Source organism: Peromyscus maniculatus, chromosome 22 (assembly GCF_049852395.1).
Source record: "Peromyscus maniculatus bairdii isolate BWxNUB_F1_BW_parent chromosome 22, HU_Pman_BW_mat_3.1, whole genome shotgun sequence".
Classification (NCBI taxonomy): Eukaryota; Metazoa; Chordata; class Mammalia; order Rodentia; family Cricetidae; genus Peromyscus; species Peromyscus maniculatus.
In genome coordinates, this window is record NC_134873.1 from 19,360,276 (window position 1) to 19,372,729 (window position 12,454).

The following is a 12,454-nucleotide window of genomic DNA, read 5'->3' on the forward strand; positions in this document are numbered from 1 at the left end:
AGTTATGAGAGGGAGACTACCAGAACGTATCCACTAGGCAGAAATGCATGCAAGGTGTGTTTTAAAAATATGGGTTTAGATGTCTATATGGACCTACATGTGGTTTTTCCCCCCAGTCAACTGGAGGAGCCGAAAGCGGAGACATGCCGGTACCAATGAGCACCCCTAAGACCTGGGTCTAAATGCCACACTGCTTGAAAAGGAAGCAAGGGATCAGGAAGGGCTTGCTATGGCAGAAAGCAAGAAAATGCTCAAAAGTGGTGGAGATTCAGGGAAGGACATAGGAGTGCGGGTGTGTTGCTCAGTGGTAGGGCTCTTGTCTAGCATGCATAGTGGTGGTGGTGGGGATCCCCAGAACTCTCCGGCCAGTAAGTCTAGCCAATCAGTGAGCCAGTTCAGGGAAAGATCCTGTTTCAAAAGATAAGATGGAGTCTATACAGGAGGAAGATAACTGACCCCTACACACACACACACACACACACACACACACACACACACACACACACACACATTATGGGGACAAATCACAAAATTTGATAATCAATTAAGTCAAGCTTTCCTAGTTTTCTTTGTTCGTAGTGGTGTTAAAGTATCTCTGTCTCTCTCTTTATTCACATTGTGTCCTGGTCCAAAGATATACCTAGGTGTAAACAACTCATGAAGTATCTATGCTCTAATAATTTAGTAGCCACTCGAAGACTAATACATGAAAACTGCAGCAAGCCCTTTCTGAGGACTGCACGGTTCCGTTTTGAAAATCATGCCCTGAAAACTCCAATATGACACACACAACGGTTGGGTACCATCTAGTGTTAGAACTGGAAACAGCAGCAAAGCGGCATCTCTGCCGTTTGTTTTCGTTTTGTGTTCATTTGGTTTGCCTTGAAATTTTAGAACCCTACAGACATCCCTGTGAATTCGCTGTGGGACTGTGGAGATCTCCTCGTAGTTTGAGAATCACGGGGGGGGGGGGGGGGACACATGTTAATGCTGTTTAAAGGTTGTCTTGCCTGATTTTATAAAATCCTCTTACGTTTTATTTTGTGTGCGTGCAGGTGTGTGTCCTGTGTGTGAGTGCCTGTGCCACAGCATCTGTGAGGAGGGCAGAGGACTGTGTGGGAATTGGTTCTCTCCTTCCAGCATATGGGTCCTGGGGATCGAACTCAGGGTGCCAGGTTTGGCAGCAGGCACTTTACCCACTTTGGCATCTTCTTGGCTATATTGCCTGATTTTGATCCATGTATTATTGCTATGTAAGATAAAGTTTCTGCTCTTAGAAATACATATTGAAGTATTTATGGATTTAAGAATTTTGCAAATTAATTTCAAATGAGAAAAATGTGCATGCATATATATGTACAAATAGAAAACACAACCTATACAGCAAATGGGTTGAGATGTTTAACAACTGGTGGCTTTAGAAAGATCTAGAAGATTTGTTTTTGTGCTGTTCCTAAAAATTTTCTTCATTAAATTATTTTAAAATAATTTTTATTTCTATTTATTTATTTGTTTGTTTGTTTGTTTATTTTTGAGACAAGGTTTCTCTGTGTAATCCTGGCTGTCCTGGAACTTGCTCTGTAGACCAGGCTGGTCTCGAACTCACAGAGACCCATCTGCTTCTGCCTCCACGTGCTGGGATTAAAGGCATGTGCCAACACCACCACCTGACTCAAAATAATTTCAAAGATGAAATGCAACCCTCAATCTGAAGCTACATAAAATGTGCATTTAAACATTTATAAGGTCTGGAAATTGGAAGCACTAATGCAGGCAGCTGCAAGTGTTTGTAAAGGAGGAGGTAAGGACTGGGAAAGCCACACCCACGGTGACAGTGATGCTTTACTTTGTTTGGGTAGCAGACATGCAAGTATTCACTTTGTCCTTCCTTCCTTTTCTTTCTTTCTTTCGTTCTTTCTTTTCTTTCCTTTTTTCTCAGACAGGGTCTCACCATTTAGCTCTGGTTGTCCTGGATCTCTCTCTGTAGACCAAGCTGGCCTTGAACTCACAGAGATCCATTTGTCTCTGCTTCAAGTGCTGGGATTAAAGGCGTGTGCCAGCACACCAGGTCTCATTCATTCTTTTTGGAGACAAGGCCTCACTATATATCCCTGACCGGTTAGGAACTTGATGGAGACCAGGCCAGCCTCAAACCCATGGGGATCTGCCTGCCTCAGGGTGTGAGCTACTATGCCCAATTCATTATTTCTTATATCTTTAGATAGGCTCAAATATTTCAAATTTACTCTTTAAGCTCAGTTGGGAGAGTGCTGGCCTAGCACACACTAAGTTCTGGGTTCAGATCCCTGACACCACATAAAACCAGGTGTGGTGGCAATATCTGTCATCCTAAGGATTCAGGCGGGGAGGAAGGAAGGTCAAGGTCATCTTCAGCTGCATGAGTTCGAGGCTGGCCTGTGTTACATGAGACTATATCTCAAAAAAAAAAAGTAGACTCTTCATTATTATATAAAACACAAGTACGTTTAAGCAGACAGCTACTGTTTGTTGAGAAATCCCCTTACACAATAGCCTCCTGTGTCTGTGGGTATTGTATCCATGCATTGAACAATTTATAGGTTGAAAATATTTAGGGGGAAAAAGATTGCATTTGTACTGAACGCAGACTCTTTTCTTGTTGATATGGTATAACAACTGTTTACACAGCATTTACATTGCATTAGTTCTTATCAATAATCTAGACACAATTTAAAGTGTACGAGAGAACATGCCTATACTATATGCAAGTGCTGTGCCATTTACATAAGGCACTGGAGAGTTATAGATTTACACACCCACAGGGGTCCTGAGCCTGGTTCCTGAAGTCATGCCTGTACTCATTCACCATCTCCTACGGACCTTCCCATGACCACAGATTAAAAAGCATTTAATATTTTAAATTAAACATGCTTGAAAACTGACATCAAACAAGTACTGACAACTCTGGCTTCACTGTGTCTTCCCGAACACGTTTTAAGATGTCCACAGCCTGTGGAGGCAGAAGCAAGGCCACCCTCACCTTTGTGATTCCTGAGAAATTGGCAGCCATCTTTCCCCCAGGGCACGGGATAACCATTCATTCGTCAAGTTCTGTTTACATCTGTAGCTGAAATCATTGACTAAAAAAAATTGTGTCTGTCAGACTGACTTTCATTCAAACAGTTGCTTGAATAATAACAAGTTATCATCACAGAATTTATGATTCTACCTTATCTTGTCAGCTAAGGGGAAAGAGAACGGGATGCTGTGTTAAGAGTGGGTGTCAGTGGCCGTCAGAGGAGGAACCCGAAGAGATTTCAGGTACAATCCTACACCTTCACGGAGCTGAACAAAAATGTAAGAAGCATCCAGCCTGAGCTTTCCTCTGGAGGATGGGCCACTAGATCTATGCTAGAGAGGAGCAAACTAAAACGTCTGCCTTTGCTCCGAAGGGCAACTCTGTTTTTCAACAAGAGTCTTGTCCAAGGTCCTTTTCCAGAACCAGGGTCTGAGTCTCCCTGCTCATCTCCTGACACCATCTTCTTAGGTGAGCAAAAGAAATCTTACAGGTGGCCCTCTGCCCTTGTGGGATGTCTGCAGAGTGAAGCAACCGTCTGCTGAAAACAATCAGCAACAGGAGGGTAGTGTAGTGGAAGTTGACGATTATGTATTAAACATGTAGGTTCGTGTGTGTGTGTGTGTGTGTGTGTGTGTGTGTGTGTGTGTGTGTGATTATTCCCTAAAGGGCAATAATATAGAATGGCAGCTATTTACATAATAATGGCATTTATATTGTAATAGCATTTACCTTGTACTGGGTAGTTAGGCTGGCTAGTTTTATGTCACCTTGACACAAAATTAAGTCGTCTGATAGGAGGGAACCTCAATTAAGAAAATGCCTCCATGATATCAGATTGTAGGGCATTTTCTTAGTTAGTGATTGATGGGGGAGGGCTCAGCTCATGGTGGGTGGTGCCATCCCTGGGCTAGTGGTCCTGGGTTCTATAAGAAAGCAGGCTGAGCAAGGCAGAAGGCGCAAGCCAGTAAACGGAACTCTTCCATGACCTCTGCATCAGCTCCCGATGGTTTCTTCACAGCAATAGTAACCCAAAGATAGTAGTACAAGTAATGTAGACGTGACTTAAAGTAGGCTAAGGATGTGCAGACGTTACATAAGGATTGTATGGTTACCTAAAAATTATATATTTTTGTTTGTCTGAAACAGGATTGCACTATATAGCCCTGCTGGCTTTGAACATAGCAGAGATCTGCTTGCCTCTGCCTCCCGAGTGACACCCTGCTAATGACACCATCTCTGTGTGACTGGAAGATCCGCAGAATCCACTGCGATCCTGGGATCAGTCCCCTGCAGAAACTGAGGGGTCACGGTATGGATGGAGAGGGGGAGGCAGCAGAGGCACCCATCGGCCAGGATTGCAGAGGGGGAAAAAAAAAAAAAAGGCATGGTTCGCTTAGAATTTTTGGCGTGGCTGGGCCTTACACCGAATTTCATCAGAACCTCCCCGTGACAGCCACATTTCTGCCACGGAGTGCAGACCAAGCAAAGAAGCACGACCTCCTGCAGGACGCCGACGCCGAGCCCCGGTCCTCCCGAGCCCCGCAGTGACGTCACTGCGCGCTGTCATCGCGAGACTCGCCTGGCCCTCCGCGGCGGCTCGCCGCTTCCCAACCGCCCGCGTCCGTCCGCGGCCAGGCAGCGGTTGGGGATGGCGAGCCGCGGGACCGGGGCGGTGACGAGCGCAGCGGCTCCGCCATTGGGCAAGGAGGCCTGAGGGACGGGGCTGCCCGGCGGGGTGCAGCAGGGACACCGGAAGCGGCAGCCTCGGCAGGGCGAGGGCGATGGAGGCCAACGTGCCGCCGAAGCGCAAAGAGCCAGCCAAGTCCCTCCGCATCAAAGTCATCTCCATGGGCAACGCCGAAGTGGGGAAAGTGAGTACCGCAGGCTGCGAGGGGGCGGGACCTCCGCGTGCCGCCGGGAGAGGCATGCCCATTGGCCGAGAGAGTGGCCACTCAACGGCCCGAAGCCCCGCCTCCATCCCGGAGCATCCCTGCGCTCACCCGGGGTTTGCAGCCTCCGGAGAACTCTCTTGACCTTTTTGACCTTTGGGTTGCACGCTCTTTACTAACGCCACTGCCCATAAGAAGGTGCCTGGGGTGGCCTCTGACCTTTTGACTGTATTTTGAAGGGAGTAAAGAGGCCTCGGTCCCAAATGGGTAGTCCTAGATACCAAAATTTGCTTTCCCAGAGAGGAGTCCAAGACATGAAGGTGGGGAGAGTCGTTGCCTCCTAGTTGTGGCGATTAAAGGGATGCCTGTGAGGTGGTGGATTCAGAAAAATGTCGCCAGGCAGAGCCCGCAAGTCCACGTTCCCATCACCAGAACATAACAACTTAATGTGTTTTCAGGGGACGTGCACTGGCTGCCCGGCATCCTACGTGGTTTTTGCGTTAAATTTCTCATACTGTCACGTCCGTTTTCTCAGAGAAACCTCCCCCCCCCCCCCCCCCGTCTTTCTGTGTGTTCTGTCTGCTGCATATTAGCTATTAAACTTCCTCTCAGATGGGCAGCGGTGACCTAGGGCTTTTCCCAAATGAATTGAGATGCCTATTCTTACTCAAGTTTTCTCCCTTAATGAGCGGAAGCTGTTGGTGAAGAATCCCAAGGTCGACAAATCAGTGACGGGGAGGGGGTTAGAAGCGGTGTCTGTACTCCCGCAAATGCAGAAGACCTGCTAATGGGAATATTTAAACCAGTGCGCTGCACTTAGATGTTCAGTGAATATTGAGTCGCGCCTTACTCCTTAGCTTTTTCCCCCGACTACTTAGGTATCGTTGTGTGTGTGTTAACAAAGTGTTCGTTGAAATTTAACACTTATTGACTATTAACCATGTTCCAACTGTGTTTTAAGAGGCAAAGAGATTTGGGAATATAGCTCAGTTGGTGCTGTGCAATCGTGAAAAACACTATCTAGAATAAAAACCTGAGATAGTGGCGCAGGCTCGGAGACCCGTGGACCCCTGGCAGCCATCGACCAACTAGCCTAGCCTAATCAGCAAGCCCCAGGTCCCGAATAAAGATGGATGGCCGCTGAAGAATGACATCCATCCGCTTAATTAAAACTCCCGTTTCTGCCTAAATTTTGGCCTCCTGTGTAGATAAAAGTTGGACAGTTTTGGAAAATGTGCTTAATAGATTAAATAAAAATGTAACCGTCATTTTTATTCACTACTATTTTTAAAAATATGCTGTCAAAATTAACATACTATATTAAAAGACACGAGGTCAGTGATGAATGAGCACGTTAGGTGATTTCAGATCTTAGGACACTTTGAAAACTTGCATGGGGCTCTGGGGTACATTGTCAATGCAAGAAGTTGAATAGAATATAAACAAGGGCACACTGAGAAATTTCAAGTTTCCCACATAGAAAGGAATAAGCCCTTGGGCTTGGGGTGGGCTGGTGTTAAAGCCCTTACTGCGTAAGCCTGGTGACCTCATTCAGTCCCCAGAACTCATGGTAGAAGTAGAGAACCTTTTTTCCAAATTCCAAAAGTTGACCTCCGACATGGGGCACATACGTACAATATACACAGACAGACAGACATGGGGCACATACATATAATACAGACAGACAGACACACACACAAATTGGGGGGGGGAGAAAAAAATATTGGAAATAACCTTTTTCTTCCCCAATGATTAAAAACCATAAAAATTCTTGAATGAAGAAAGCCTTAATGTGGGCTGGAGAGAGAGAGAGTTCGGCTGTTAAAAGCACTTGCTGCTCTTGCAGAAGACCAGCATTCAGTTCCCAGCGCCCATGTCAGATGGGGCTCTCACTGCCTGTATCTCAGCTCAAGGGGATCTAACTCCCTCATCTGTATTCTGTCGCCACCTACATGTGTCTGCATCCACAGACATCCACATCCATGCATAATTACAAATGAAATTTAAATTTAAAACAAAATGTGATATAATTCACAAAGAAATCACTTATTTGAAACATACAGTTCACTGATTTTCAGTTCATTCACAGAGTTGTGAAACCATTACTATGATCAATTATAGAACAATTTCATCATCCCCTGAAAAAAAACAAACAATGTAGCAATTAGCAGGCTCTCCCTGTGTCCCCTAACCATTAACCCACTTCCTGCCTCCGTGGGTTTGCCTATTCTGGCTGTTTCGTATCGGTGGAGTCACATGTATTCTTTTGCTGCAGACTTTTTTACTTAGTATAACTCGTGTAAGGTGAGTCTTTGTTGTGCTGTTTGTCAGTATGTTCTTCATATCGTAGAAGTATAGTCCATCACATGGATGGCATACATTGTATTCAGCCATCTGGGTTGTTTTTGTTTTTGGATATTGGCACTAAGGATAATGATGATATAGACTTAGACTGGGGCCTTGACTCAAATACGACTTTAATCATTTGGTCCTTTGTCACTGGGAAAATGAAGGCCTGATTAACAGAGCTAGATGTCAGCAAGACAGGCTCATTTGGAGACATGCTGAATTAGATGATGGCAGGATATTTGAGCAGAAATCATCTAGTAGATGCTTAGGTGTGTGGCTCTGGTCCCGGGAGGGAGTCAAGGCTGGATGTGGATGTTTTCGTGGTGTTGGAAGTAGAAGGATGGAAAAGATCTGCAGAAGAAAAGAGCACTGTGGTTGGGAATAAAGCTGAAAACATCCAGATTTAGTTTGAAGGTAAGAATTCAATTTTTTTTTTCTTTAAAATCTTCACTTGTGGCCTGGTTGGTGGCTCGTGCCTTTAATCCCAGCACTAGGGAGGCAGAGGCGCGAGGCAGCCTGATCCTCATAGCGAGTTCCAGGCCAGCCAGGAGTGAGACCTTTTCAAAACAAACTACAAATAAAACCCTCGTTTTTAAAAATACTTATTTCAGATGCTTTTTTTTCTTTTGTCTTTGGGGGATTTGTTTTATTTTTGAGACAGGATCTCTCTCGTATGGTTGAGGCTGGCCTCGATCCCTTGATTGTTCTAGTTCTCTTTCTCAAGTGCTGGAGTTACAGGCACCCACCGCCATGTCAGCTAGCATTTGAAAACACTTTGATTTCCAGTGAGGTGACTGAAGAAAGCCCAGTGAAGGAATGTGTTACCTCACACATCTTTCCAGTGTGTATTACTAAGTGCACGCAATTCTTGTCTTTCTAGAGCTGCATTATAAAGCGCTACTGTGAGAAGAGGTTTGTGTCCAAGTACCTGGCGACAATCGGAATTGACTATGGAGTCACCAAGTGAGTATGTTGTTCCTCTGGCCTGTGCATGGCACAGATCCTCAGCGTGTGTCCTGAGAGAGTCTGTGTCTACATCAGAGCATGTGTGTGGGATGCACTGAAAGGGAGGCTTTGAAGACAAATTGGAAAAGACGGGGCTAAGGGACTTCTTCAGGTACGTGGTGCCATCTTTTCAGCCAGCCAGTGTATTAGGAACCTGCCAGTCCAGACCTGGTTTCAGACGTGGGCTTGGCAGCGATGAGCAAGCGCAAGCCTCGCTGGCAGATGGGGCTTCGTAGGACAGATTTCCGTGTACGCGGGTCCTGCCAGCAAGTGGGTTTTAAGGCTGTTTTGTCTGTTGTTGGTTTATGATCTCGGTAGCTTGTTGGAATCCAGCAGATCAGAGAATAATGAAGTTGGGGGTAAGTGGGGATTTATTTGGAGGTGAATCGAGAATGGTTGGAGAGGGGATTAAAACAACAAGAGAAATGCCCCCGAAGAGTAGAGTTGGGGTAAAGAGCACATTTCTTAACCGTGGAACTGCAGCTGACTAGAGTGTGTGTGTTATTTGTACGTTTACTATCTCTGACTTTGAGAAAGGGCTGTTCTTCTTTTGCTAGTATTTGTATTTATTCTCTGAAAGTTTTATACATTTGTATAATGCATTTTGATCGTATCATTCACCATTACCTCCGCACGTGCATGGGTGTGAGCCCATCCACTAGCACGGGCAACCTACCAGTGGCCACGTTCTCAAAGGATACTCCCCTTCCCTCAGCAGCCACCAACTGCCAGTCGCTCTTCTGCCAAGGGTGTGGGACCCAAAGGTGCTCGATCCATGCCGGAATTTTGACTGGCTTGATCTGGTCGTGTCCAGGTGACCCCAGGGTCTGTGAGCTGATCTGTCAGTCAGCATTTCCCGTCTTTGTTCCCTACCCGCCAGCTCTGACATTCTTTCTGCCGCCTCTGGCCTGATGCTCCCTGACCTGGCTCAGTCGAGGCTGATGCAGACAATTTATCCATAAGGAAGCGTTCATAGCCACTTACACTTGGCACTGTGACCAGTTAGGCATGTCTGTATGACCCATCACAAGAAGCTTCTCTGACCAAAGCTGAGAACAACACAAGTCTGTGGGTCTAAACTGAGAAGGCAGTTTGACCTCATGATCATTGAGCAAAACAGCAGTGTCGTCCCCCCCCCCCCCCCTCTGTCATCTCCCGGCCATGGCTTTTGACCAGGTTTACACGTCAGGCATGAAAGCTCTCCCGTAGAACAGGCCTCGTACTAATCAAAGTGGTCAGTTGGTCCCGCTCAGAACTGCATGCCACTGTTACGCCAGGCAGGTGGGTATTGTAGCCTGGAGGGCCCACCACTGGGGGAGATCATGATCTCTTCTCTCCCCAGCAACCTGCAGAGCATCTTCTGGTACTTTGTAAGCTAGCCAGGAGGGAGGGAGTTTCCTGGTCAGTCAGGTTGATTGTTTTTTTTTGTTTGTTTGTTTTTTGTTTTTTTAATGTCCTTCATCCAAAGTGAATGCTGTAAAAGGGATTTTTGTATGTTTTCTCCAAGTACCTGGTACAGTGTTTCTCCCTGGTGACTGCTCGATAAATATTGTTAGATAGTTACTCTTAAAGGTGAAAAATTTCCGTATCAGAATGTGAAGGCAATATTCAAGGAGGTCGATAAAATTGGTGAGGTGTGTCCATAGCAGAATGTCAGTTGTCTGAAGGGCAAGGTCAAGTTTATGTATGTCCCTTCAGACTGTATTTAAGTAGTTCAGGTCGGTGGCAAAGTAGGACCCGAGAGTTCCATGTAAATTCTGTGGCCATTTGCCAGCTGAGAGCAGCAAAGGTTTTTATACATTTTCAGTAAAGTATGGAGTCTGTCGCTCTTGACTGTGAAAGTTAGGAAGCTCTTCATTTGAAATCCATATTTCTTTCTACTTTTTCTATTTCAGAGCATGGAGTTTATCACTGATGTGGTGGGACATCCTATTTAAGGCGCCTTCGTTCAGATCCCATATCAGTACCTAGTTTATCTAAAAAATGGAAATTGCTGTATGATGCCATAGGATTGTGACTTATTTATTTGTTTGTTTGTTTGTTTGTTTATTTTGAGACAGGGTGCATTGGGTTACTCAATACTGGTTGTTACTATTTTTTTTTAAAGATGATTATTCCGTGATGAATAGTGCTAAAATTCCTTCCCAGGGGAGACCTAAGTAACGTTTACCCCTCCTCCCAAGGTCTCAATGACAAAGCAAGACAAGACTCCACCTAGGGGACCAATGTGTTTGTTTGACTTCCAGAGCGTAGGTGAGGGGTTATCTGTGGTGTGGGTACCCCTCTCCCAAAAGGTTGCACCGGCAAGTCTTTACCAGCTGAGATAAGGGCTTCCCCATAGCTGCACAGATGGCACCCCTTGGCGCACCTCCCCCACTCTGTGTTTCCCAGCCTGTATACTCTACCCCTTCCCCAGGGCTGTCTGCAGGTTAAGGCAGAGTTACTTACTCAGGTGGTAGGGAGAAGCTGGATACTCTGGTGAGGGTCTTATGACCACCCCCAGGGGACATAAACAGTCAACAAGCTCAGTTGGGATCATCCTTTGGCAGGCAGGGGCAGCTTGTTGGTTCAGGGTTGTGGGCTGAAGTATCTGAGGTGGAAGGTGGGTCCTTAGGTCCTTAGTCGGGGCTCAGTGTTCTGAAGCAGGGAGGCAGGCCTGTGGGCCAGCTTGCCGGCTTCTGTTGTAAAGATTATCTGGAGTTAGGAGGAGGGTGAAGAAAGCCTCTGGAAATGTGACTCTGTTTCCATTTGAATATTTCAGGGTCCAAGTCAGAGACAGAGAAATCAAAGTTAACATCTTCGACATGGCTGGACACCCCTTCTTCTATGAGGTAAGAAAGCCTTCTTAGAGAACTGACATCCAGTCTCGGCATTGGAGACAGTGGGGAGGTGATTCAAATCATGGGTAAAGTTTAGCTCACGTTAGTGACTTGCCTTCTGAGTTTCAATTTAGTGGATACTCCTCGATCGCTTACACTTTCCTGGAGTCGAGATGGGAAGTTTGGTGGCTAATGTTTAAACGTTTGAATGAATACGACATTTCCACCTTAAGACCTTAGCCCAGAGTGTGCGTGGCTGACAATCACAGTCCAGTGTGGATGGAACAGCTCAGCAGGGTCACTCCTTCACAGCAGGGCCTCGTGTGACCTTCCTGTCACTCGCCCAGCCCTGCGGCTTCCCTGGAATAAGGAAAGCAGCCCTGCTTGGTTTATGTCATCTGTGTGGCAGTCTCTAGACAGTCATGCACTCCCTGCTGGTGACCTGTTTGCTGGCTTGGCCTCTTCACTTCAGTCCTTATCTTGTTAGTTCCCCTTTCTGCTTGCCTTGGCTGTATTTCTTAGGGTAGAGCCCGAGTTACAGTTTCGCTCTTTCACGTGGTGAGTGCTGCGGAATCCCCCCTCAGCATCGCCTGCCTCACGTGTCCGCAACACTGAGATGATGTTTGCACTTTATTTCACTCTGTTCAGTGCATCTTTTTTGGATCTTGCTGTTGGACCTTTTCACGGTTTCTTGAATCTGTAAGTTAAGGCCCTTAGCACATTTAGACATTTTCAGCCATCCTCTCTTTGGAGGCAGAGACTGGTTGTGCTGATGTTTCTTACTGTGGTGGACTGCTTCTTAGGTTTCTCTAAGGTAATCATAGACCCTCATGTTCTTGGTCAAAAGTTTCTGTCAATGCTCAGGAGCCCATGCCCAGTGTGAAAGATAAATGCCTCCCCCCCTCCCCCTAGTTTTGTTAGATAGCTCAGACTAGCCCAAACTCACTACATAGCCTATGCTGGCCTTAACCTCACGATCACTGTCTCAGCCTCCTGAGCGCTGCTATAACAGGCATTCCTACCACCCCTGCTTCCTGACTTCTGACTCCTTAGCTAGAGTGAGTCGGAGTGCATTCGGGGATCCTGTGAAAAGAACAGAGCTATGTTCTCTGCCAGGTTCCTACCAGAATTCTAGCCCACCCAACGTCTCACTGCCTCGACCACTTGAGTTCACCCTCTTCTTCTTGTCAGCTCTTTTGAGAGCTGCAGCCATGTCCCAGAGGCAAGTTGCCATTTCTGATGAATTATCTCAGGACAGTCAGACAGAATGCAAGGAAGGAAGGGAGAGGAGCTTGTATGTGTGGTTTTTCCAGGCGCCATGCTAAGTGTGATGC

General features: G+C 46.3%; 1 protein-coding gene across 3 annotated transcripts in view; it reads left to right on the top strand.

Annotated features, from left to right (window-relative positions):
- The first annotated feature begins 1,940 nt into the window (after nt 1-1,940).
- Dnajc27 (DnaJ heat shock protein family (Hsp40) member C27) overlaps nt 1,941-12,454 on the top strand; it is a 40,267-nt gene continuing 29,753 nt past the window's right edge. For all 3 annotated transcript variants that reach the window (XR_013047164.1, XM_042266750.2, XM_006981415.4), the window contains exons 1-3: nt 1,941-4,929; nt 8,177-8,259; nt 11,063-11,132. Coding sequence is in view for 2 of the 3 variants with exons in the window: in XM_042266750.2 (XP_042122684.1) it covers nt 4,840-4,929; nt 8,177-8,259; nt 11,063-11,132 (243 nt within the window). In the remaining variant the exon portion in view is untranslated. The remainder of the gene's footprint in view (nt 4,930-8,176; nt 8,260-11,062; nt 11,133-12,454) is intronic.